Here is a 22,586-nt window from a genome sequence, read left to right on the forward strand (position 1 = left end):
GCGACTGTGGGTCTTGTTCACCAAATCATTTGTACATCTATGCCCATAGGTTTACCTGTGTTTGGAGAAGATGACCTAGTTTTTTTGAATTTTCAAAGAATTCCAGAATCCTCAGATGCATAAACATTTAGATATATGTTGTGCAGATTTACATATGTGTAAAAGCGTAGCAAAATGGAATTTGGACGTGCTATTTGTGTAAATATTTTTACGCAGGAGAAACCCATTTCCTAGTACCACGATGATTTTAAGGGTGTTCCACCCCTATTCCCATCCTGCAATGGAAATTACCCCCTTCTTCAAACAAGACCGAATCTTAGATAACATTCTCAGTGAAAGTAACCTTGGAAAGGGTTTGTGAGTGCCCACAAACTCATGTTTGTGAGTGTTCGTGAACCAAACATGCCATTTCCACCCTGGAACGCCCAGAGCTGATTTACTACTAAGCAATGGTGCAACATAGTGGTATATTATTATGTGAAACTAAATCAGTTCACAAATGTAAATTCACATTTTAGGAATACAAAACATGAATTTGCACTGCTAATTTGCGCCACTTGCCCATTTACTTTAAACTTAGTTGTGGAAATGGCTTTGTGCCCTGGGCCCTGGAATTACCTTTAACTTGAACCATAATACTGAACCCAGATATTTTTCATTTGATTGAATAATTCTGGGCTTGTCAAAAAGATGACTTTTTTTATTTACCTTTGACGCGCAGTAAGCTCGTTAGGGGCATACTGTATTTTTTAAACATTTTGATCTTCAAGATAGTTGCACATGAGTTGTGGGTTGAATAATTTGTTTTGTAAGTACAGCTAAGGAATTGTCATTGAAAAATACTTTAATAGGGAAAAATCTCCACTGCTCCCTCTGAAACCTGTTTGTAATTATACAATTACACGTGTAGTATTACTTCTGCAAACAGAATAATTTGAGAAGGCATATAAAGTAAACTTAACCGGTAAAATAACACTATAGAATATTAAAACTGGCCAGCGAAGAAGTTCAGCCAGAAAGAGGGACTCGTATACGCTGCTATGAAAAAACACGGTACGAACTACAAAGTGAATTGGAAATGAAGCTTGATTTTGCCATTTGTCCTTTCCCTTGTGATCACCAATTAATGCTAACTCTTTTTTTTTCTTGGGTGTCTTTATTAGTGTTATAAGCAACAACATAGCTACAGCAGTATCAGAGCTCCAACAACCTGCCCCCATAAGACCACCAACTCTTTCTAACAGTACCATATCTTATCACATTACCCTTCAACTACTTATATATCCAGTCCATTGATCCCTTCACGGTTCCATCACGCCCACCCCACGCAGGTAGTTAAAGTCTGCTTAATCCCATTTTATATTACAGATTTAACAAACCATGTTACCAAGTAGTTGCTGTGCCCATCTTCACCCCATGAGCCATCTTACCCCATCTCTCGTATGTATTTTTGTGTATATATATATATATATATATATATATATATATATTACCTACTGGCGGTCGCCAGTAGGTAGTTATAGTTAGGACCACGTTTCCATAGGAAAACCTCAACATTCTATTTTGAATAACTTTGGCGCCGGTCGACGAATCCTCGCGAATTTCTCAAAATAGGTGGGGCGCTACGCTCCGCTCCTACCCTGAAAGTCTCGGGGGGATTCGTCAAGCGGGGGCTGAGATAAAAGGGGGGTCCCAAAACGCGTTTTTCCCATGCATTTTTCCATAGGACCTTTAGAACGAGCTACAGCCCGAACGGCTGAACAGAATTACTAGAAATTTGGCAGAGAGGTAGTCCCTAGGTCAAGGAAGTGCCTTTTGTAGGTTTGGTGTAAATCTGTTCAGTAGATTCTGAGAAAATAGCCTTTAAATCAATATATATATCTGAGCCCGCTTACGGTACGCTTACGGTACGCTTACCGTACGCTTACCGTAAGCTTACGGTGGCGTGCGCGAGCGCGATTCTGATTGGCTCTTAGATCTTAGTAAACATTCGAATCGGCCGAAACCAGGAAGCGGCGTCCGCCATTTTGTCTCTCGCACTGAGTGTTGTTTATCAAACATGATGGCCAAAAACATGTTACGGGGCTGTTTTGACAACTCCCTCCCACATAGTCATGTTGAGGGAGTCCCCAAACATCCCCCAAGAGCAAAAACGGTTTTATTTTTTTTTCGGCAATTTCGCGGGGTACGCTTACCGTACGCTTACCGTACGCTTACCGTAAGCTTACCGTACGCTTACGGTAAAAAAATAAAAATAAAAAAAACACTATCCACACTTACCCCACCCCCTGTGCAGGCCACCAAATGTGCAGGGCTTATTAATAGAGAAAAAAAACGTAATTTTGGCAACATGAAATTATAAAATCGAAATAAAAAAAACACTATCCACATTGACCTCACCCCCTGTGCTTTTGGTGGCCGAAGGCCACCAAATGTACAGGGCTTATTAAAGTTGATAAAAACCGTGCACGGAACAAACTGCGTTAAGTGGAAAGGCACGCCACAAATGGCGTAAAGTAACTTAGCATTTAAAAAACCGTACAAATTCACTGAAAAAACCATAGGTTTCACACACGTTATAGTTAGGAAATAGCATTTAAAAAACCTTGCTAATTCACTGAAAAAACCATAGGTTTCACACATGTTATAGTTAGCTGGACATTTTACTGATAAAAAACCAATGAAATTCCCCCGTTATAGTTACTGTAGGCAACTATAACTCACGCGACCGTAATCCTCTGCTGATGACATATGTGTCTTTATGAAAAAAAAATATTTGTAATATATGTATAGCTAAAATTAAATGGAAGAAGATATGGGCAAATAAGTGTCTAAACACAGTATTAGCATCAGCAGAGGATTGCGGTCGCGTGAGTTATAGTTGCCTACAGTAACTATAACGGGGGAATTTCATTGGTTTTTTATCAGTAAAATGTCCAGCTAACTATAACATGTGTGAAACCTATGGTTTTTTCAGTGAATATATATATATATATATATATATATATAATATATACATATATATATATCTACATATGTGTCTCTGCACTGTCTCAACTACGGGGGCCTAGTGAAATCCTTTGTCGCCAAAGTCTTTGCCTCCAATTTATGCATGTACATGTCCCATATTGTGAGCTCAAGTTCAGCCCATCCTCTCCGTCGAGTCTCCTTCATCATCACCACCTCGGCTCTCGCCCACTGCAGCAGAGTATGAAGCCAGACCATCATGTCAGATACAGCCAGAGATTTCCACATCATCGTGGTCTGGCGCTCACCCAACAAGAACGCCAGGTCAAGAAACCTGTGGCGATACTTATCCCCTTTGGCTCTGGGTTGGATTCCTAGCAGACAATATTCTGGGGTGGGTGGAACCACAGTATGGATCAGGTTTGATGTAATCCTCGTCATCTTTTCCCAAAACCACCTCATCCCTGGACAATTGTTAGCTCTTATAAGTGACAAATGAGTTGTGTTCTTCATCAAGATTAATTGCATATTAAGCGTTATGAGGCTAATCATATTTGCATAAACACTCCCACAAAGGTAAGGGTAGGCGGCAATCACAGACTCAAAATAAGACCCAAAAATGCAAGACATTTCTGCTTTTTATAACCACACTAACTATACAAACAAACCCATCAGAGTACAAACTCCCCTATGTGATCCAAATGTAAATGAGAAAAGGCACCAAGACCTGCCAAACAAAGTTCTTAATATGGCAAGAACTCAAATAAAACGCAATTGAAGATACAACAAGCATTGTAAACCAGCATGGAGGTCACAAATTTAGGGAGAACTACACCCCTACGACTCCACCATCACAACTTTCACTAGTTAAGCTAGAGGCTCATGTACAGCTGCATTCATACACATGTTGTCACCATTAAAGCAGCGAGCATGCCTCACAACCCCTACCAAGTGCTCCTTTAAAGAGGAATGGTTTGAACGTAGCCAAAGATGGTAAACTGGCAGCTTTTTTCTCTCAATGGCACGCCTACTCTGAACAAACACCAGAAGAGGGGGAGGCCACTGGAAAAAAAGGTTTGCATGAAGAATGAAAAATGTGCTACTCCGCTATGATACTGGAGCAGTTCCTGTCTTTAGAGAGTTTCTGCAGATGACTGGGATGTATCATATTTATTGTCTATGAAATATTGATTGCCACAGATACAGTCAAACAAGGGGAGGCATTGCGTGCAAACTTCCCTCTGAAACAACGCAGATTCTACAAGTAGAAAGGGCTTCCATGATAGCTGTTGGCTCCACTGTATACAAAAGCATCATCCATTTGATGCACCTTGCCTTCAAGAGGGTGTAGACATACCAGTACATGTGCCATAACAGAAAAGACACACCGGACACAAGATACAGTAAGCATGAGAGGCACGACTCTGCTTGGCCATGTACTTATCAACGGTTAGCTGGGGATACCAGAATAACCTCTTGAAACCTGGTACATTGTAAAATGTTTGTCAAAAATGGGTTTGCTACAGGGATCAATTTTTCGACTGTCCCATTGACAAGTAAGAATGCCAAGGCAATGGTGTCAAGAGATGCCTAATATATATGTTCTATACATAAACATGCATTGCAAATAGTGACTGTTTAACGTTATTTGGGAAGTCAATTGCTTGAATTGATCCCAAAGGAACAGTGGAAACTTGAGGAGACCCCTGCAAGGTATGTGGCGGAGTCCCCTCAAGACTCAATCAGGAGCTCTCCGGGCCAGAGTACTGTGCTGAGGGGATTTGGAGCTTTGCCCCCCCGCCCCACACCGCAGGGGTTGCGGCAGCCTATGTTATGCCACTGCTATGGGAAACCCTTTTTTGGCAAACATGGACATGTACTCATGACACAGCATTGATATTCCCTTATTCAACAAATAACTGAAGATTTTCCTCCAATGGTGATTGTGGCTAACAATTGAAGACATGGTTGAAGAAACACTACCATGTCTAAACCATCAGTTTTAAATCAGCTCTTAGACCATGGTGTAGGGAAAAAGGCTCTTGCTAAAACAAATGACTTACTTACTACACGTCCATTTGCAGTAGCAACGTGTTCCTGTATATTTTCAGAGATTGTATGACGTATAAATTTCAAGAAACATTTTCTAATGCATAACATCTTAAGAAACCTTTCAACCCTGAATAAGCAACCCTGAAGGATAAGGTCCGAGCACTCTAATCTTAAAATACTGTGGTAAATGTGGCGTGTGGTCTAATATTTTATTTTTTATGCCTCATATATTTGAGATAAATCAGCTATGGCCTTCATGAGAAGATGCTGGCAGAACATTACCAACAAAAGGTGCAGAAAGTCTAATACTTAGAGATAGATATAAATGTTTGGTCGGAACCAGACCACATTAAGCATTCAGAATAGCCAGCATCCTGATTTTTCTTCTGTTTGGTGGTAGTATAGGTTGGCAGTTCTATTTCTTTCATGGAGTATTACTCATAGTATTGATGCCTCATATGCCTCTGGCTGGGATATGCAGGCATCAAGTCTATCATTTCCTGCGTCAAAGAGCACAGTCTACTTTTGGGTAGAGTATTGTCTCTTTTACTGAAGTGCCACATAGGTGACCCTACTACATTCTTCTTCTCCGTCCTGAAACCTTTCACAATCAGGACTCTTTTTGTCATCTCGTTTTACTCTACCACAGTGCCCCCCCCCCACCAATCCCCCATGCACGTGGTTGAACAAAGGTGTATTCAACCATGTGTTTGTATCAGAAGAATCCACTGAAAACAAACGTGTTTACGTTGCCCTGCGGAAAACGCCGGGTCATTCGTGGAGCGCAAAATGGCTTCCTCACAATGTAAAATGCTAATGTGGAACAAGAGGCAGTCAATGCAGAATCAGGTAAAGACAGTCAAGCGGCCATTTTCCAATGTACAGTAGTACGTTTTTGCAGACTTTTCTAAATAATTATCAAACCAACAAACACCGTGTTACCAGAAAAAAAAGAATATATATATATATATATATATATATATATATATATATATATATATATATATATATATATATATACATATACTCACACACGTATATATTTTATATATATATTTTTATTTATTTATGTACTTATTTGTTTATTTCTCGTCCTGGTACTGGCCTTGTCCTTGCTGCTATTCTGTTCCATTCATCGTGCAGTGAACAGCCCATTATTGTTTGATCCTCTTGAATTAAAGAAAAAAAGCTTGCCTCTGAATTTTTTTTCAATGCAAGGCCGTTTGCTTCTGCAATCAAATCGAAGCTTTCAGAACGACACAATTCACCAAATACAAATGGGAAATAAGGCCGCCTTTGGCTCTTCCCATCCCAGTGTTAAACACACGTTTAAAAAAAAAAAAAAAAAAGGAAAAAGAACATGCCGTCTGGTCTCCAGCCAATGCCCGCTAACCCTTCATCATCCAGAAATTGAAATACAAAGAGAAAATGGCTGTTGAACCTGAATTGCTGCGCCTTTGTACACGAAAGAGCGAGGAAGGAAAGGCGCTGCTGCCTGGAGTTTCAGAAAGGGTGCTGCTCCCCGTAATTATTAGCACTGTTATTATCAGTAATGTCATTGTGTCCGTGACTTCTAATGGAAGGCACACGCGCTGTTTGGAAACCAGGCTTTTAACGCAAGTAAAGCCAGTTTCAACAACACTATTTTCCTTAAAGGGTTTACTGCTATGCTCTGCAATTACGGGAAACATAATTAAATCTAAAGATAGAATTAAAGAGGTCTCTCTAAAAAGTAGGAGTTTTGTAGGATATTACAGAGAATTAACATTATTACATAGTGCCGCTCGACACATATTGTTTAGAGGTTTCCTGGTGGCATTTGTTTTTGTCACATGCCCTGTAAAGTAATAACACATATGTAAAATAAAATGCAAGCAACACTTCATAGAATATGACGAATTTAAGTGGACACATTTTGTTGTGTTAAGGCAAAATGACTCCCAAAATCGGCGTTGCAAACATCAGTTGACTGGTTTGTCAGTATCCGGTGGCATAATGCAAAATGATAGTGCCCCCTGCTGAGTGTGATGAGGGAGCGTCCGACACTACCATATCTTTCAGGTTTTCAGAGGCTTTCGATATGAATGTTTTAAAATGTAAAATAAAAATAGTGTTAAAAAGCACAAAGCACCAACTGCAGGCATCTGGTCACACTAGACTGGGACAAGGGTAAGGTTTGGGGCCGAATGGGGTGGAGTGCGAGTTGGATACAAGGGCCAGGTTGGGTTACTTTCAGACACAGAACTTTATTCAAGAAGGTAGAGTCCTAAGCAGGCAAGGCTGCAGACTGGTTTCGAAGGATGGGCTCATCTGCAATGGGTTGATGAAGGATGAGATCTTAGTAAAATCATCGACGAAGGTGGAAAAAGCTCGGAACAAGACAAGTCCAGAGTTTGCACCCAGGAAGCCATCAACATTGATTGGGTGTTGCTTGGCATCTGACCTGGTGATGATTTCTTCCTTCGGACTTAGACTGTTTCCTGGAAGTTGGGTTTCTTCAGTTGGGCAAGGCTGCATGCAGTAGCCGAAAAAGGTAATCAAAGTCGGATAGTGGTTGGCATCAGACCCATTGAATTAGATTTGCTGCTGGCACATTGGTCCCGGTCCCTCAACAGTTCTACAGACAAAAAGATATCAAAATGATTTTCAGGCCCAGCTTTTTAGGTTTGGGCAGGAGGAGTACACTCTGACACCACCCAGGGATTCCAGGACTGCAGGAACAGCACTTGGGGGTTAGGACTTACTCCAACAGAAACCACAAGCCGGATCTAGTGTAGATCCAGTAGAAATTTGACAGCTAGGTTCTTCGAGGAAAGGAGGCTTCTTGCAGCTTTTCTGTCCATGTAGCTTAACAGAAGGACAGCCAACTGACCTGTGGAGACACTACTTTGTCCTGGGTATAAATTGGAGCATGTCTACTCCACACAGGTCTCAACAGCAGATGCAGTCCTTCATATGTCTTCCACAGGTCTAGCGGTGATCTGAAGAGGGTTATCAGGGGTACCACACTCCTGATCGGCATTAGCCTGTGGATGGGGGTGACTACTTTTCCCTCCATATCCCATAGGGAAAAGTTTCCAAGGGTAAAACTAAACACTTTTGCAGCTGTTTCTGTGTGTCCTAAGGCACCAAATCCCAGAGGTCAGCTCTCTACATAAATTCAACCTGGCAGAACCCTTTTCCCATGTGCAGGGCTCCTGTGTCCACCCTAGAGGTGTGGTCAGGGAAATTAGAAATCCCTTCCATGTGGTCACTCAAAACTAGTTCTGGGGGCTGTTCCTTTACCTTTGGAACTGGTACATGGCTAGCTAGGAGGACAATAAAGGGTGCAGGCCCAGGTGTGAGCTACATCTGCCTATGGCAGGGCAGGCCCCTTTGAAGAAAATTAAGTTACTGAGCACTGCCTAGATGATCATCCTGTCAGACAAACAGGACACCTCCCCACACCAATGCCCTTGTCTCAGCTCTTGGAGCAAACTCACACCTCATCAAGTAGCAGTTCAGTTCCTGGGTAACAGTTGGAAGTTCATGCAAATGGCCTTCTTGAGGCTTTAGGCAGGTAAATGGTTCCTTTTTAAAACTACCTTTTGGAACAAACAAATCCTACTTTACCAAGGAATTGGATTTATAATAAATATTTTAAAAAGTCCATAAATTAAATTTTTTATCTGGTTCCTAGGTGGGATAACTTTAATAACATAATACATAATAATGTATCCCTAAGCTTTCCTATGGAACAGCTTACCCTGCTAGTTTTTGGGCATTGTCGTTGTAAAGACGTGTTTAAAATTAAACTTTTACATGTCCTACTTTTAGATATCATGTACCCTGCCTGATGGGCATTTATGGCCTGCTTAGGTGTGACTTATAGCATAGTCCCAGCGCACAAAGACAAAAAACAGCAGCATCAGTCCAAAAAATGTGGGTGATCATTTAAAAAGGGCCATGTAGCTACATCAGTTTATAGCAAAAAAGGAAAAAGTACACTATAAGTGTGGACGAAAAACACACTACATCTGGAAAAAGAGTGTTATCATTAGGAATGCAGCAGAGGTTCTTATTGTGAGTGCCTCGTTCTGGGATACAGAATGACCTGTACTAAGAAGCCAGGTGCACATTCTTTAATTTCTAGCCTACCATCCCTCAATTGAGATCAGAAAGGCAGATTTCGTGTTTGAGTCGGCCAAATGGACCTCTGCAAATTTTTACTTTTTCAATTACAGTTGCATAATACTGCAAGAAATTTCTTATAAAGTCTTATTGGCTATGTGCGGAATCCATCTCTGCACTAGAATTAGTTGTGACAACATGTAACTGTGTTCGGAGCAAGACAGCTGGCAGTTAACACTACTTATATCTTTACAGAAGACTGTGCTTTAGGTTTGAATAGAAGCTTCATATGAGGCTGTATTTACTGTGCAAGAAAAAAACATTTTGTCCATTGTGACTGCCAACTTTGCTCGTTCTGATGGCCTTTATGTTGAAATCTTTTGGTGGTCACTGTTTCTTGAGCTGGTGTCCATAGTAGTGTCCCCGCTGACAGCATTGACGATCTTCTATGTTCCTGAAGCCTATGGGATTGACAGCAAAATTGTGGAGACATTAATTAATGTCAGAGCTGGAAGTTCACAATTTTAAGAGGCTTTGTGTTTCTCAAACTGCTTCTTGCAGTTGTACATGGCAGATTCAGGGGTGATACTGTCTTGACATTTTGGCAGACTGTCCTTTAAAGAGTGGTGCTGTAGGTTTAGTTTGGGCTTTATGGTGTTACTTGAGGGTTATCATTATGTTGCTACCTTTTGTGCACTGTGCTTTTGCGGTCTTGCTTATCAGCATTCTTTTTTTGTAGTTTCTTATTTGTGTAGCTAATTTCTGAGTAGACATGGGCGTGTTAATTTTGCCAATGCCCACACAAGGTGCTATGTACATGGGCATGATGAATAATGAGGGTTGTTGATATGCCTTTGAGTTGTAATCATTGGCACATTACTGAGGTTTTGTGAAATTCATGGGCACATACCTCTTGCCACCCAGCTCTTTTCTCCATTGCAACAAACTGGCTTTCTCACTTGAGTTTTGATTTGGTGAAGTTTATAATTTTGACTGCCAAAGGTCTCTGATTTATATGTTAGGATTTCTTACATTGAACCTCAGTAATACAACATATTTCCTTTTCATTTTTTCGGTAATGGTCAGCTGTCAAATCAATGGAGTCCACAAGTATCAGGGTATTTTCTCTATTTCAGAGTACTGCCACTGGAGTTTTTTAAAAACATCCTTAAAAAAAATGGTATCACAGGGATAACAATTGAAAGCTGCACCTACATATTCTTTTGAAACATGAACCCACTGTGGCCAGTCTCGATATATTTGGGATGGATATTTGGTTTAGAGCTGTAGGAACAGTAGACTAGAAGAATAGGGTGGTTTAATTACGCACGATCGTTGTAACTCAATACATCTTTCCTAAGCACAGACCTTTGGCTACAGTTACATCTACTTACTTAGTGGTCAAATATCACAATATGAGTTCTGGAAAAAACTAAATACATGTCAGATTATGTTTCCCTTCAATAGTGAAGTAAGAAATTGGGTTATTAGTTGAGAAGTGTGTGAACCCCATTCAAGTAATAAATACAATCATTGTCAGGGTGAAACTCAAAAGTCACCAAACAAACCTCTAGTAGTTTGCCACAAAAGCTATCAAGCTTAACTTAGAGGCAATGTGTTAAGAATTTATGCAGCGTTCAATCAGTAATAAAGTGAAACACAACAGAAGGATAATCCTAAACCAATTTTGAAAAACAGAGATAACTGATAAAAAAAACACTAATAGAATTGGAGTATTCAGTTATTATGGTTTTTATGGTTCAAGGGAAAAAGCATCAAAAAGGGCATGAAGTACCAACTGCACGTGCCTGGTCGTGCCGCAATTGGGACAAAGTCAAAGTTCAAGCTGACCGTAATAGAGTACCTGTTGGGTACGGATCCAGATGCAGTCTGCTGGTATTTGTGCTAAGTTGGATCCAGTGATACCATAAACAGGAGATGTGTGGTGCTGCAATGCGAGGTCCTGATTCGGTCTGTGCCATGTCTTGTCAGTTTCAGTGAAGCAACTGATAGGAGCTGCAAGGTTCTGCGAAGCAATGTCCTGCACTAGTCTGCACCACACTGCATCGTTTCTGGTGAAGCCATCAATGAGGAGCTGAGAGATACTTCAACAAGTGACACTGCATTGGTCTGTGCTGCTCTTCATTGAATCCAGTGAAGTTGGGATCGGGAGGTGCGAGGTGCTACAATGCGAGAATCTGGGTCGGTCATGCATATTGCTGTTTTGGATCAGATGCAATCTTCAGTTGTGCAGGGAGGAGTACACCATGCCCCCGCACAAGGGTCCAGGACCTTGAGGACACCAACTCGGTGGTCAGAACTCACTCTCACAGAGGTTAGCAGAGGGGACCTGGTCTGGTCCATTTTGGTCTAGTTAGCTGGGAAGCAGAAGAGGCCTCGAGAAGCTTGTTGTGTCACTGTAGCACTTCTTAGGATCCTGGGTTTAGGGCAAGCAGGCCAAGTCTTTCTTCTTCAGACAGCAGTGCAGTCCTTCTTCTGAATCTTTGAGAGGTCCAGGAGTGTTCTCATGAGAGGTTCTGAGGGTGGCAAATATTTACCCAGTTTCAGCCTATGTGTGTGTGGCAGGGGCGTTTGCTTTGGCTACCTCTAAATGTTTCTGGTCAGTATTTCCCCTTCCACTGGCTTGACCGCAAACTGTCTAGGGGGATAAAGGGCAGACAGGCCCAGGTGAGTGCTGCATTTTCTACTGAAAGGGCAGGCAGCTTCAGAAGTCAATGTAGTCCTCCAGTCATGTGACCCGGGACACTGGAAGAAAGGAAAATCAGGTTGAGGCTGAAAAGTGCCAATTTTCTAAGACTACTATTTTCAGAATAGTGAATTAAAATCTGACTTTACCATTAAAACAGATTTTAAATTATAATTCAAATGAGTGGAAGAAGTATTTCCCTATCCGCTCCCAAACAGAAGTTATCACTTACTAAGTGAAATAAGGTAAGCTGGTGTTAGTCTATGGAAGAGAAAGCCTTGCTATAGTGAAAAAAAACCTTTGGAGTTTTTGTTTCGCTGTCAGTGCCTGCAAAACATAAGTACACAAGTCCTTCTTTTTAAATATCATGCCCTTTCACCCTTTAGGGCTTACCTTGTGGGTGACCTATATATATTAAAAAGGAAGGTTGGAGGCTGGTAAAAGGTTTAATCTGCCAGGTCAAAATAGCAGTTTAAAATTGTGCTACATGCTTCAGTGGCAAGCTTGAGACATGTTTTACAGTCTGGGGTATCAGGTCTAACAAGTAATAACAGAGACCTCACTTTTTGTGTTCATAAACAATATATGTGTTTTGAGATTGAATTTGAAGGTTAAATATTATGCAGTGAAGGCACCACTATTTCATATATTTTCAGGGCACAAGATGTATGATGATTTTGTTTACCGTAAGTGAGGAGGAGCTTGGTAGTTAGTGTATACAACTGGAATGAAAGCACCCACCAGCATTAGTTAGCTATACAAATAGAAAAAAAGATACCATGTTAGACCTGGCATTTTTGGTGTGGTTTCCCCTGACTTTCTGCCTTCAGACCTCTTGTTTTTGCTGACTTCATTTTTGCTTGCTTTAGGACTCTGGATACTTTACCACTGCTAACCAGTGCTAAAGTGCAAGTGTTCCCTGCTTAGAAAATGGTAACATTGGCTTATCCACAATCGGCATATTTAATTTACTTTTAAAACCCTAGTATAATTCACTACATGTGTCCATGGCCTGTAAATTAAATGCTTCTATTGGGACTGCAGCACTGATTGCGCCACCCACTAAACATGTCTCAGACCTGTCGTTGTAGAGCCTGCGTTGTGTGCAGTTTTAAACTGCTATGCCGACCTGGCTAGTCAACCCTCTTGCTAGGCCTAGACATTCCTTTCTAATACATTTAAGTCACCACTAAGGTGGACCCTGGACAGCCCAAGGGCAGGGTGCAGTGTATGTACTAAGTAGGACATACACATTTAAGTTTTACATCTTCTAGTAGTTCTTCAATTTGTTTTTCACTACTACAAGGCCTATCAGTCCCATTGAATAAGATTGGGATTACCTTATTACATTTTATAAGTGTAATTTCGAATTGGAAAGAGAAGGGACCCCCAAGAGTGGTGTGTCTGGTAGCTCAATTTAAAGTCACAACTTATGGTTATGTCCGATTTTAAATTGTAATTCTGAAAATGCCACTTTTAGAAAGTTCGCATTTGGTACCCACTGCCAAGTCTCTGAATATACGTCTGGGGTGGGTGACAGCTTGGCTTTGTGTATTCCCTCTAGACAGTCACACACAAAGGGAGCTTAGGCGTGAATGATGGGCCATCCACATGCTGATGGACCATCCTTGCAGGATGGGTGGGAAGAGCTGATACTTACACTTGAATAGGCTGCCCCCTGCGCCCACACAAAGGACTGCATACCTCCCTGTTGTGAGTCTGGAGCCAGGGCAGGAAGGGCAGGGACTATGTGCACTTCAAAGGCATCTCTTTGCAGTCTCATCTACTTCAAAGGCATGCTTGGGTATAAGTACTGGACCTCTTACACCACCACTTCAATTCACTTCTGGACCTGTAGATACTTTGCCAGGATTAAGTACTTATGTGCTGCTACAAGCAATGCCACTCAGCTAGACTTTTACTCTACTGGGCTCCTGCTTTGCTGTGCTTACCTGCAGCCCTCTTACCTGGCAATGACAATGACTGGACCTGCATCTCTCCAACCCAGAACCAAAGTGACTCCAAGGGCTTGCTGGGCTGCCTCCTGTTTGCAGTTTCAGGGACATCAAAGTCTTCCAACTCACGTGCTACAGTACCTGGACTCTGCCAACTGTGAGTTTTACCCTGCCAAGTCATGCCAATCCAGTCCTGGGCCCTTTGAAAAGGGTATAAAGTACTGCTCCAGTAACAATCCACACATCAACACTGTCACTCCACTCAGAGCCAGCGCATCTCCATTGACAGTGATGCATCACTCCTGCATTGAGGATCGAGTACATTGCATTGCCGACTGAGCAGCACATTGCCTCCATTTCTGATGCATCTTTGACTTTGGGCAGCTCAACAATGACACATCGCCTTCATCCTATGGATCGCCAATGATGCATCATCTCTATGATCTTCGCATCTTATCTTTGATGCTGACCCAAACAAGGCACTTTACAGCGGGCCAAGACTGATCTCTGTATCCAACCCATGCCCCATCGTGTTTGGCCTGAACATTTGCATTTGTCCTGGTCTAATCTGACCAGATAGCCCTGGTTGTTGCTTTATGCTTTTAAGCACTACATCACTTTATTCTTTAAAAATGAATACCTCCATTTATACTTATTGGAGTTTTGACGTTTTGGTCTTATTTTGTTCATTAAATTAAGCTCTATCTTTCTAACCAGTGGTGTTTTTTGAGTGGTGTTTTCACTGTTTTACTGTTTTGAGAGTTGCACAAAAACTTCACTCATTGCCTCTTAAGTGAAACCTGACTGCTCTGTGCCAAGCTACCAAGCGGTGAGCACATGTTATTTTAGGGTATGTTTGTGTCTTACCCTGACTAGGATTATGGTTCCTGCTTGGAGAGGGTGCATACCTTTGCCAACCAGAAACCCAGTTTATAACATTGATGATCAGCTATGAGGATAGGTGTTTGTGTAGTGCCATACAGTGACTTGGCGTACGCTACTCTTCCACATTTAAGACCAATTCAATTCAATTCTTCTTTACTGGCCTTTTTGCTTTTTCTAAATTCATTTTCACTCTACCTGGCTGCTGTGTCTGTGATCCCGGCTTGCAAAGATGGAGTTTGAGCTGGCCAACCTGGAGAGCTACCATGTGGCCCAGCTGAAGGAATTTTATCAGGACAAGGGGCTGCTTGCTAAGAGGAGCATTAAAAAAGCAGAGCTTCAAAAATCCCTGAGAGGATGGGCAGATGCCTACCAGACCCCAACATATGAGGAGAAAGAGTTTGATAATGAGGAGGAACTGGATAACGAGGAGGAGTTGGAACAGGACCTACATGGAGGGTCTTGGACTGCGACCAGCTGGGGAGGGGGTAAAATACTCTCAGGATTGGATATCCCTCCCAGGGCATGGACAAGTGTTTTATTCAGGTCCCCAGAGGAGCTGGAGGACAGGCAGAAAGAGAGATAGCCCAAGATGAAGCTTACCAAGTTGAAATTGGATAAAAAGAGAGCCTTAGAGGAGAAAAGGCTGGCCATGGAAACAGAGTAAAAGAACTGGCCATGGATGAGAGAATTGCTTTGGAGTGTTTGGCTCATGAGAGAAGCCTTAAGGAACTGTACATCAGAGCTAAGCAATTAGAGTCCAATTTTTTCAGCAGGTCAACAGTGCCCTCTGGAGACAAGAGGGTCCTCATACTAAGGGTCTTGTGCCTGACTTTGTGGTGGGAGATGACATAGATAGATGGTTTGACACTTATGAGCTTACCCTGCAGTTGCACAAGATCCCTGAGAGGGATTGGGATGATATTCTATGGAGGCACATGCTCAGTGAGGTGAGGGACACCCTATTGACTCTAGATGCTGGTGGCAGGATGAGGTATCCTCTATGACTGAATCCCTGTTCAGAAAATATGGTCTGACCCCAGAGAGGTATAGGCACATTTCAGAGAGAGTTAAAAGCTATCCCAAAACACCTGGATGGAGTCTGTTGATTGCAAGGCACTGGACGGTTGGGTGAAGGGTAGTGAAGTCGAGGATTATCAGGGGCTGTATAACTTGATTGCAAAAGAGCGCATATTCAGCATTTTTTTCCAGCTCTGTGCCAACACCTTGTTGACAGTAATGTCTCTGACCCCAGGGAGCTTGCTATGGAGGAGGACTGCTGGGTCAGCACCAGGGTCCACAAGAAGGAACCTGGAGGGGATCAACACAGGTGTGCACATGGTCCTTACCAGAAGAAGGAGGGGGGACTAAAACAAAAGCAAGAAGTTCTCTAAATGGCACCCAAAAAGTTCTTTGAGTCAGGATTCCCACCCCCCTACTGAGTAGAAAAAGAGAGGGGTTCCTGACAGTAGGTCTGCAGGGAAGGCCCCCCTAAGTGTTTTGAGTGCCAACAGGAAGGGCACTTCAAGGGAGATGCCAAGTGTCCCAAATGAGCACAGCCCCCCCACCAGTGCACACTCACTGGGGTTAGCTAATGTAGCACTTGGTGAGGAGATTGTCCCTGATAGTGTAGGGAACAGGGTAGAGGCTACTCTAGTGTCCCTGGGTGATGGAGAGATGGTGCAGAGAACTCTCATGCCTAGTAATACTTGGACATACAGGTAGTGCATCACCATCAATTGGCAGAGAGTGGAGTTCCTGAGAGACATTGGAGCCAGCATGAGCAGGTAGTCCCTAATGTGTTCCACAATGTTGTTGCAGCAGACAACCATGAGAATCGCTACCCAGTAGCTCTGGTTCCCTGTGAATGGGGGGGGGGGGATCTCAGGTTCCTTGAGGGTAGCTGTGAGTCTATCCATGACTGTGGACTGTCTGCTTGGCAATGACCTAGAGCATAACACCTGGAAAGAGATATTAGGATTGCCTGAGTGGGTGTGCCTGACCAAATTGTCCATAGGGTGGTCATGAGGACCTGGACCGTGAATGAACAGATTATTTGCCTGCCAAGAAGAGAAGGGACAAGGGGCGTGGAAAACTCGCTCCTGAAACTCTCAATTTTGGGAGTAGGCTGACCCTGAGGAGGATACCCCGGAACCTACAGGGGAGGATGTGGCTGAACTGTGGAACCTGCATGAGCTGTCCAACCAGCAGAAGGAAGGAGTTCCTACCAGGGAGGGGTTTTGCGAGGTACAAAGGGAATGCCCTACTCTTGTGGGTCTTCAGCAGCAGACTGAGACCCAGGCAGCTAGTGATGCCTCTGGCAAACACCTTATATACTGGGTGAATGGTCTCCTGTATATTGAGCCCAAGGCTCCTGAGCCTGGTGCAGTCCATGTGTTGGTGTTCCCCCAGTGCAACAGGGCCTTCTTACTGAGGCTGTCTCATGATATACCCCTGACAGGTCATTTAGAGCAAGATAAGACCTTTGACAAGCGTGCCACCCATTTTTACTGGCCTCAAATGAGGAAGGCCTCAGATGCGTTCTGCATATTCTATCCTACCTTCCAGGTGAGTGGTAAGTCAGGGGGGAAGTGCAAGCCCCCCGGAACCTTTTCCTGCCATTGCCACCCACTTTGAAAGGGTGGGCGTCTATATCATTGGGCCTCTGGAACCAAGACAGCCATGGGCCACAGAGTTGTTCTGGTCTTGGTGGACCATGCCGCCCAAGACCCAGAAGCTATCCGTATAAGGACTGTGACTGCTCCCGCTGTGGCCAGGGCACTGATAGGGATCTTTATCCATTTGGGTTCCCCCAAAGAGGTGGTATCAGACCGGGGCACCAACTTCATGTCAGGGTACATAAAGGCCATGTGGAAAGAGTGTGGAGTAATCTACAAGTTCTCCACTCCTTACCACCCACAAACCAATGGGCTTGTTGAAAGGTTCAGCAGGACACTAAAGGCCATGATTATGGGCCTAGCAGAGCCCATGAGATGGAAGTGGGATGTCCTCCTGCCATGCCTTTTGTTTGCCGACAGGGAGGTACCACAGAAGGGTGCTGGCTTTAGCCCCTCTTCTGTATGGGGACCCTGTGAAAGGGCCTCTCAGTTTGGTGAATTAGGATTGGGAGCAAATTCCTGTGAGAGCCCCTCAGGATGTGGTCAGCCACATGCTGGCACACTGAACCAAACAGCGTGCTTCTGGAAATTCACCCAGGAGTATTGGGAAGCCAGCCAGGAGGACATGAATTGCTGGAATAACCAGAATGCCACTCTGGCTGAGTTTCAGTCTGGCTAAACATTGTGGGTGATAGAGCTCATGAAGCCTGTGGCCCCGTGAGACCACTGGTCTGGGCCCTATGATGTGAAGGAACAAAAGAGTGAGGTCACCTATTTGGTGGGCCTCAATACTCCCAGGAATCCTTTAAGGGTCATTCATGTCAATCACCTCAAGCCCCACTTTGAGAGTACTGAGCTTACCATGCTCCTGGTGACTGATGATGGGCTGAAAGAGTAGAGTGAGCCTTTCCCGGACCACTTTTCTTCCAAGGAGCAGGATGGGTCAGTGAAGGGTGTCAGCCTCTCCCCTACACTGACCCTAGATCAACAGAGAGTGCTGCCAGTTGCTGGAGCAGTTTGCCTCTTTATTCTCACTTACCCCAGAACTCACCACATGCTGTACCCATGATATTGATACTGAGGACAGCACATCTGTGAAAGACATTTACAGGTTGTCTGTACGACTTAACAACAACGCATTGTCTTCATCGTATGGATCGTCGATGACGTATTGCCTCTTTGCTCCTCGCGTCCCATCTTTGATGCAAACAAGGTACTTTGCAGCGAGCCAAGTCTGGTCCCTGTATCCAACCCACACTCCATCACAGTCGGCCTGACCTTTTGAATTTGACCTGATCTAGCGCAACCAGATAGCCCTGGTTGGCACTTTATGCTTTTAACCACTATATTTCAGTTTATTCTTTAAAAATATATAACTTGGTTGTACTTATTGGATTTTTGTCATCTTGTTCCTATTTTGTTCATAAAATTAAGCTCTATATCCCTAACCAGGTGTAGTATCTTTTTGTGTGTTGTATTCAGTGTTTTATTGTTTTAAGTTTTACAGAAATACTTTACACATTGCTTCTTAAGTGAAGCCTGACTGCTCTGTGCCAAGCTACCAGGGGGTGCACACAGGTTAATTTAGAATGTGTTTGTCTAAGATTGTGGTTCTTGCTTGGACAGGGTGCATACCTCTGCCAACCAGAAACCCAATCTCTACAATTATATTATATTGGTAATTAAAAAGTCAGTTGATTTCATTTTCTTCAATTACCTACATACTGCAAAAACAGTTACCTAAATCATTCTATAGAGAAATATACATTTTAATCTAAAGTGTCACTTTTAAACTGTTAGTTGCACACACATGGCTTAAAGCCAATATTAGCTTTTAGGTTCCAAGTAGAACACATTTTACATGCCAAATGCCTTATTTAGAGTTTTGCAAAAGGGATAGAGTTTATTTATGTATTTATTTATTTATTTTAAAGGTTTTCTATAGTGCTGGCTAGACCAAGGGGTATCAGAGCGCTTTACAGGAATGTGAGGAGGTACAGTATTCAAAAACATTTGAGCAAAACAAGAGTCAATATAACAAAGAAAGCAGATAAAATATGAAAGCTATTTACAGACCACTATATTAAGCTATTGTGTGCAGTGAGAACTTGGTTAGGGAGGGTGGGTGAGGGTGAGAGAGAGGAGAAAAAGAAGGGGAAGAAGAGAAAAGGGAGGGGAAGAAGAGAGTAAGAGTTAGGGGAGTAGCAGGAGTAGTAAATCAGTGGGAGGTCAAGCGTAGGGCTAGGAGTCATAAGTAGATATAGAGAGCAGTGGGGAGGGTAGGGGAAGAGTAGCGTGAGAGAGTGGGGATTGATGGGAGAAAGTGCAGGGGATAGAATTGGAGGGCAGTAGAGGGGGACATGACGGGGTCGCAGTGTGTTCGATCAGTGTCAGAGGTAGGAATAGAGTTCCCATCTGCATTATTAGAAGTGCATAATATCTTATGGCACTTGTAATAAGGTGAATTGTTACGTTTATGATGGAGTAACCCTTCCGTAAAACATTCTGCAGCACGCATAAAAAGAGGAAATCACCATTAATTTTTGTCCCTTCCTGCACAAAAATCATCCTCGCAAGGCAGGCCTACTTTCGCCATGCTGCAAAGGTGCCTGCATTGGCGCATGGCAGCCAAGTCTGCACCATTGTAGGGGAAAGAAAAGGGATACGTCATATTGTTGTAAATATGATGCATCCCTGTGCTTTTAAAATGAAGCAGCTTTGCGCATCAAAATGACTTGAAGCGCCGCACTGCATCATTTTGTTGTAAATAAGGCCCTAGATTATTAGGCCGAACAAAAAAATGCACAAACGAACAAAATTGCACGGAAGACGATTTGACAAATTTAGATTAACAGCATCGTAGTACACAAATATTTTTATATATATGTTCATAACACTACGATATCATGACTTGCTCACGATAGACAAACATTTAAGCCTTTCACCACTGAAACAAATATTTAAGTCTTTCAACACCTAAGAAAATTCTTCAAAGTGCTGAAGGCCAAACTACCCCTGCCTGATTCTCCTCTGTCCTCTCTCACTTGTGTGGATTCATTTTTTTACCCAACTCCCTCCACATATATGTTTTTGCTTCGCTGACACTCTTCTCTTTTGTTTTTTTGAATAACATTGGCAGATAGAGGAAATTGAGCCCCATGGTGTGGCCTGGAAACAAAGCCAGAAATAGCTCTGAGCCTGTCTCAATGGTGCAGGTCATCTGCATATTCGCCGCTCAACATCTATGTAACGGTCTCTTTATTTTTATTTTTAGCTTTTTTTATAAAATGAAGTGCCTGATCCTTGGCAGCACCCCACACACTGCTGTCCTGCTGAGCTGTCCTTAGCTGCACTCCTCACTGATGTCTGCCATTCTGATTGTGACTGAGCTATAGATGTTGCAGGAAATTCACGAGTGGAACAGTAATGACTTTGATCCGCCCTCATCCCATTTTACATCTGCATTACCCAGTGCGCTCCAAATAGCTTTGTGCATCATTATGGCCCTTTCCGAAGAGCTAAGAAATAGTACATCTATGCATTGCGCTCTTTTCACCTTTCCTGGGTCTTTTTACAGTCACACAAACAGAGTAAATGCTATTCTTGGACATGTTCATTTAAATAAGAAATCCTATTAACATTTGTAAGTCATCTTTTAAATGTGTTTTCTAAATGAGAATATTGAATTGTGTTCTTTTATTCATTAATAGCAGATTTATTTGCAAAAATAATTTTCTTCGTATTGTTCTGTGAGCCTTAGACTAAACCGTTTCATAATGCTCTTCTGCCAACAATCTAATTTGGCAGGCACAGTGATGCTGGAAACCATTATCCCCTGTAAACAGAAGAAGATTAACGATATATAATGTTACCTTTTCTGGATGCTTCAAAGCTGTCATAGAGATTTATCCTTTGGGTGTCATATGTTAAAGTTGTGTTTGGCAGAAGGGTTCTGTTTCTGTTGATTGTATTCACAGCAAATCGAAAGGCTAATTCCTCAGCCCCAAAGGGCCCAGATTCCACAAATTCAAAAATCCCCCCTAAGGAAAGAAAAGAGAAGATACCTTTTGTCAAAATAATATCCCAGTTAACAGCTAAGACACGTACAAATGATATGTATTGTTCTCTCTCTTGCTTGTATAGTTGAATTGGTGCAGAAAATTATGGCCACTTATGCACACTTTCAGTTCTGCTTTTTAGGCGACATTAGCGAGTGGTAAAGTAATGCTTCCAATTTAGCTTGTCAGGTTGTTCTTTCTTAAAACAAATAGTTGTCTCAGTTTTCACCTATTTCTAAGGCCGGACCGGGAACCCAAAGCAGCCCTGGCAACTTTTGTGAGGCCAACCCCTGTACGGTGCATAAAGAGTGTAATGAGCGAGCCTGACCAATACAAACGGGGGGCTGGCGGGGGTGGGGGAATGCGGAGGAGGGGTCCTTCCCCCCAGATGATTTGGGAAAATTGGTGCATTCTACAACACATTTGTCATTATATATTCAATTGTATTAACTTTTAAAGCATGGTAAATGATGACCTTACTGTGCACCAGGATACGCCAATCTTTGTTGGTGCCGTTCAATGATTCCCTTACTATTATTCTTCAACAGTGCCTCTCATCTCTCCATAGCCCCCCTTTCACATATATTTTATTTGTGTTATAGCATCTTTCATACCAGTGTAGGGTGTGAGAGTACTTTACATCACATGCACTTACGGAGACAATCAATCATACATGTTTAAATCAGTGTACAGAAAATTTTACTTAAGGCAAAGGGGACTACAAGGTATAAGATTCACATGCCATCCATACGGGTAGGTTCTTTTTAAGATTGCTTGGTCTGGGGAAGCACAAATTCAGGGTTTAGAACATAACACAGTGGTTAGGGTTGAGGTTAATAATAAGAATTTACTTCTACCCAAAAAAATATTTTTATCAACATCAGCATAATGAAATACTGGGGAAAAAACAACTTTCCAACCTGTATCATGCAGCTTGCATGCAGCTTTGGTATTGCCGTTCATAGCTCATTGCAATAGATTACTATTGTAACTTCAACTTCACAGTAACAAAAGAATCTCTGTTATGAAAGCAGTAACCCACTGAGCTATGCACATAAAATATTGTTCTTTGACAGGCATATTAACACTCTGAGCTACCTTAGCTGAGCCAAAACTGCCACTAGACAAAACTTTCATCTCTCTCCAGAAGGTACATTAATCATCAGAGTTAACTTGACAATTTTATTGTTGTCAGAAAACTGCTGAATTTAAAAGGAACTGTGCAGGGCTTTTAAAA

General features: G+C 42.5%; 1 protein-coding gene across 1 annotated transcript in view; it reads right to left on the reverse strand.

Annotated features, from left to right (window-relative positions):
* The window catches only part of GRIK2 (glutamate ionotropic receptor kainate type subunit 2), a 1,523,718-nt gene that overhangs the window by 1,183,381 nt on the left and 317,751 nt on the right, over positions 1-22,586 (reverse strand). Inside the window, exon 2 of the mRNA XM_085611186.1 lies at positions 21,164-21,331. Coding sequence (XP_085467312.1) covers positions 21,164-21,331 — 168 coding nt within the window. The remainder of the gene's footprint in view (positions 1-21,163; positions 21,332-22,586) is intronic.

This window comes from Triturus cristatus, chromosome 6 (assembly GCF_964204655.1).
Source record: "Triturus cristatus chromosome 6, aTriCri1.1, whole genome shotgun sequence".
Taxonomy (NCBI): domain Eukaryota; kingdom Metazoa; phylum Chordata; class Amphibia; order Caudata; family Salamandridae; genus Triturus; species Triturus cristatus.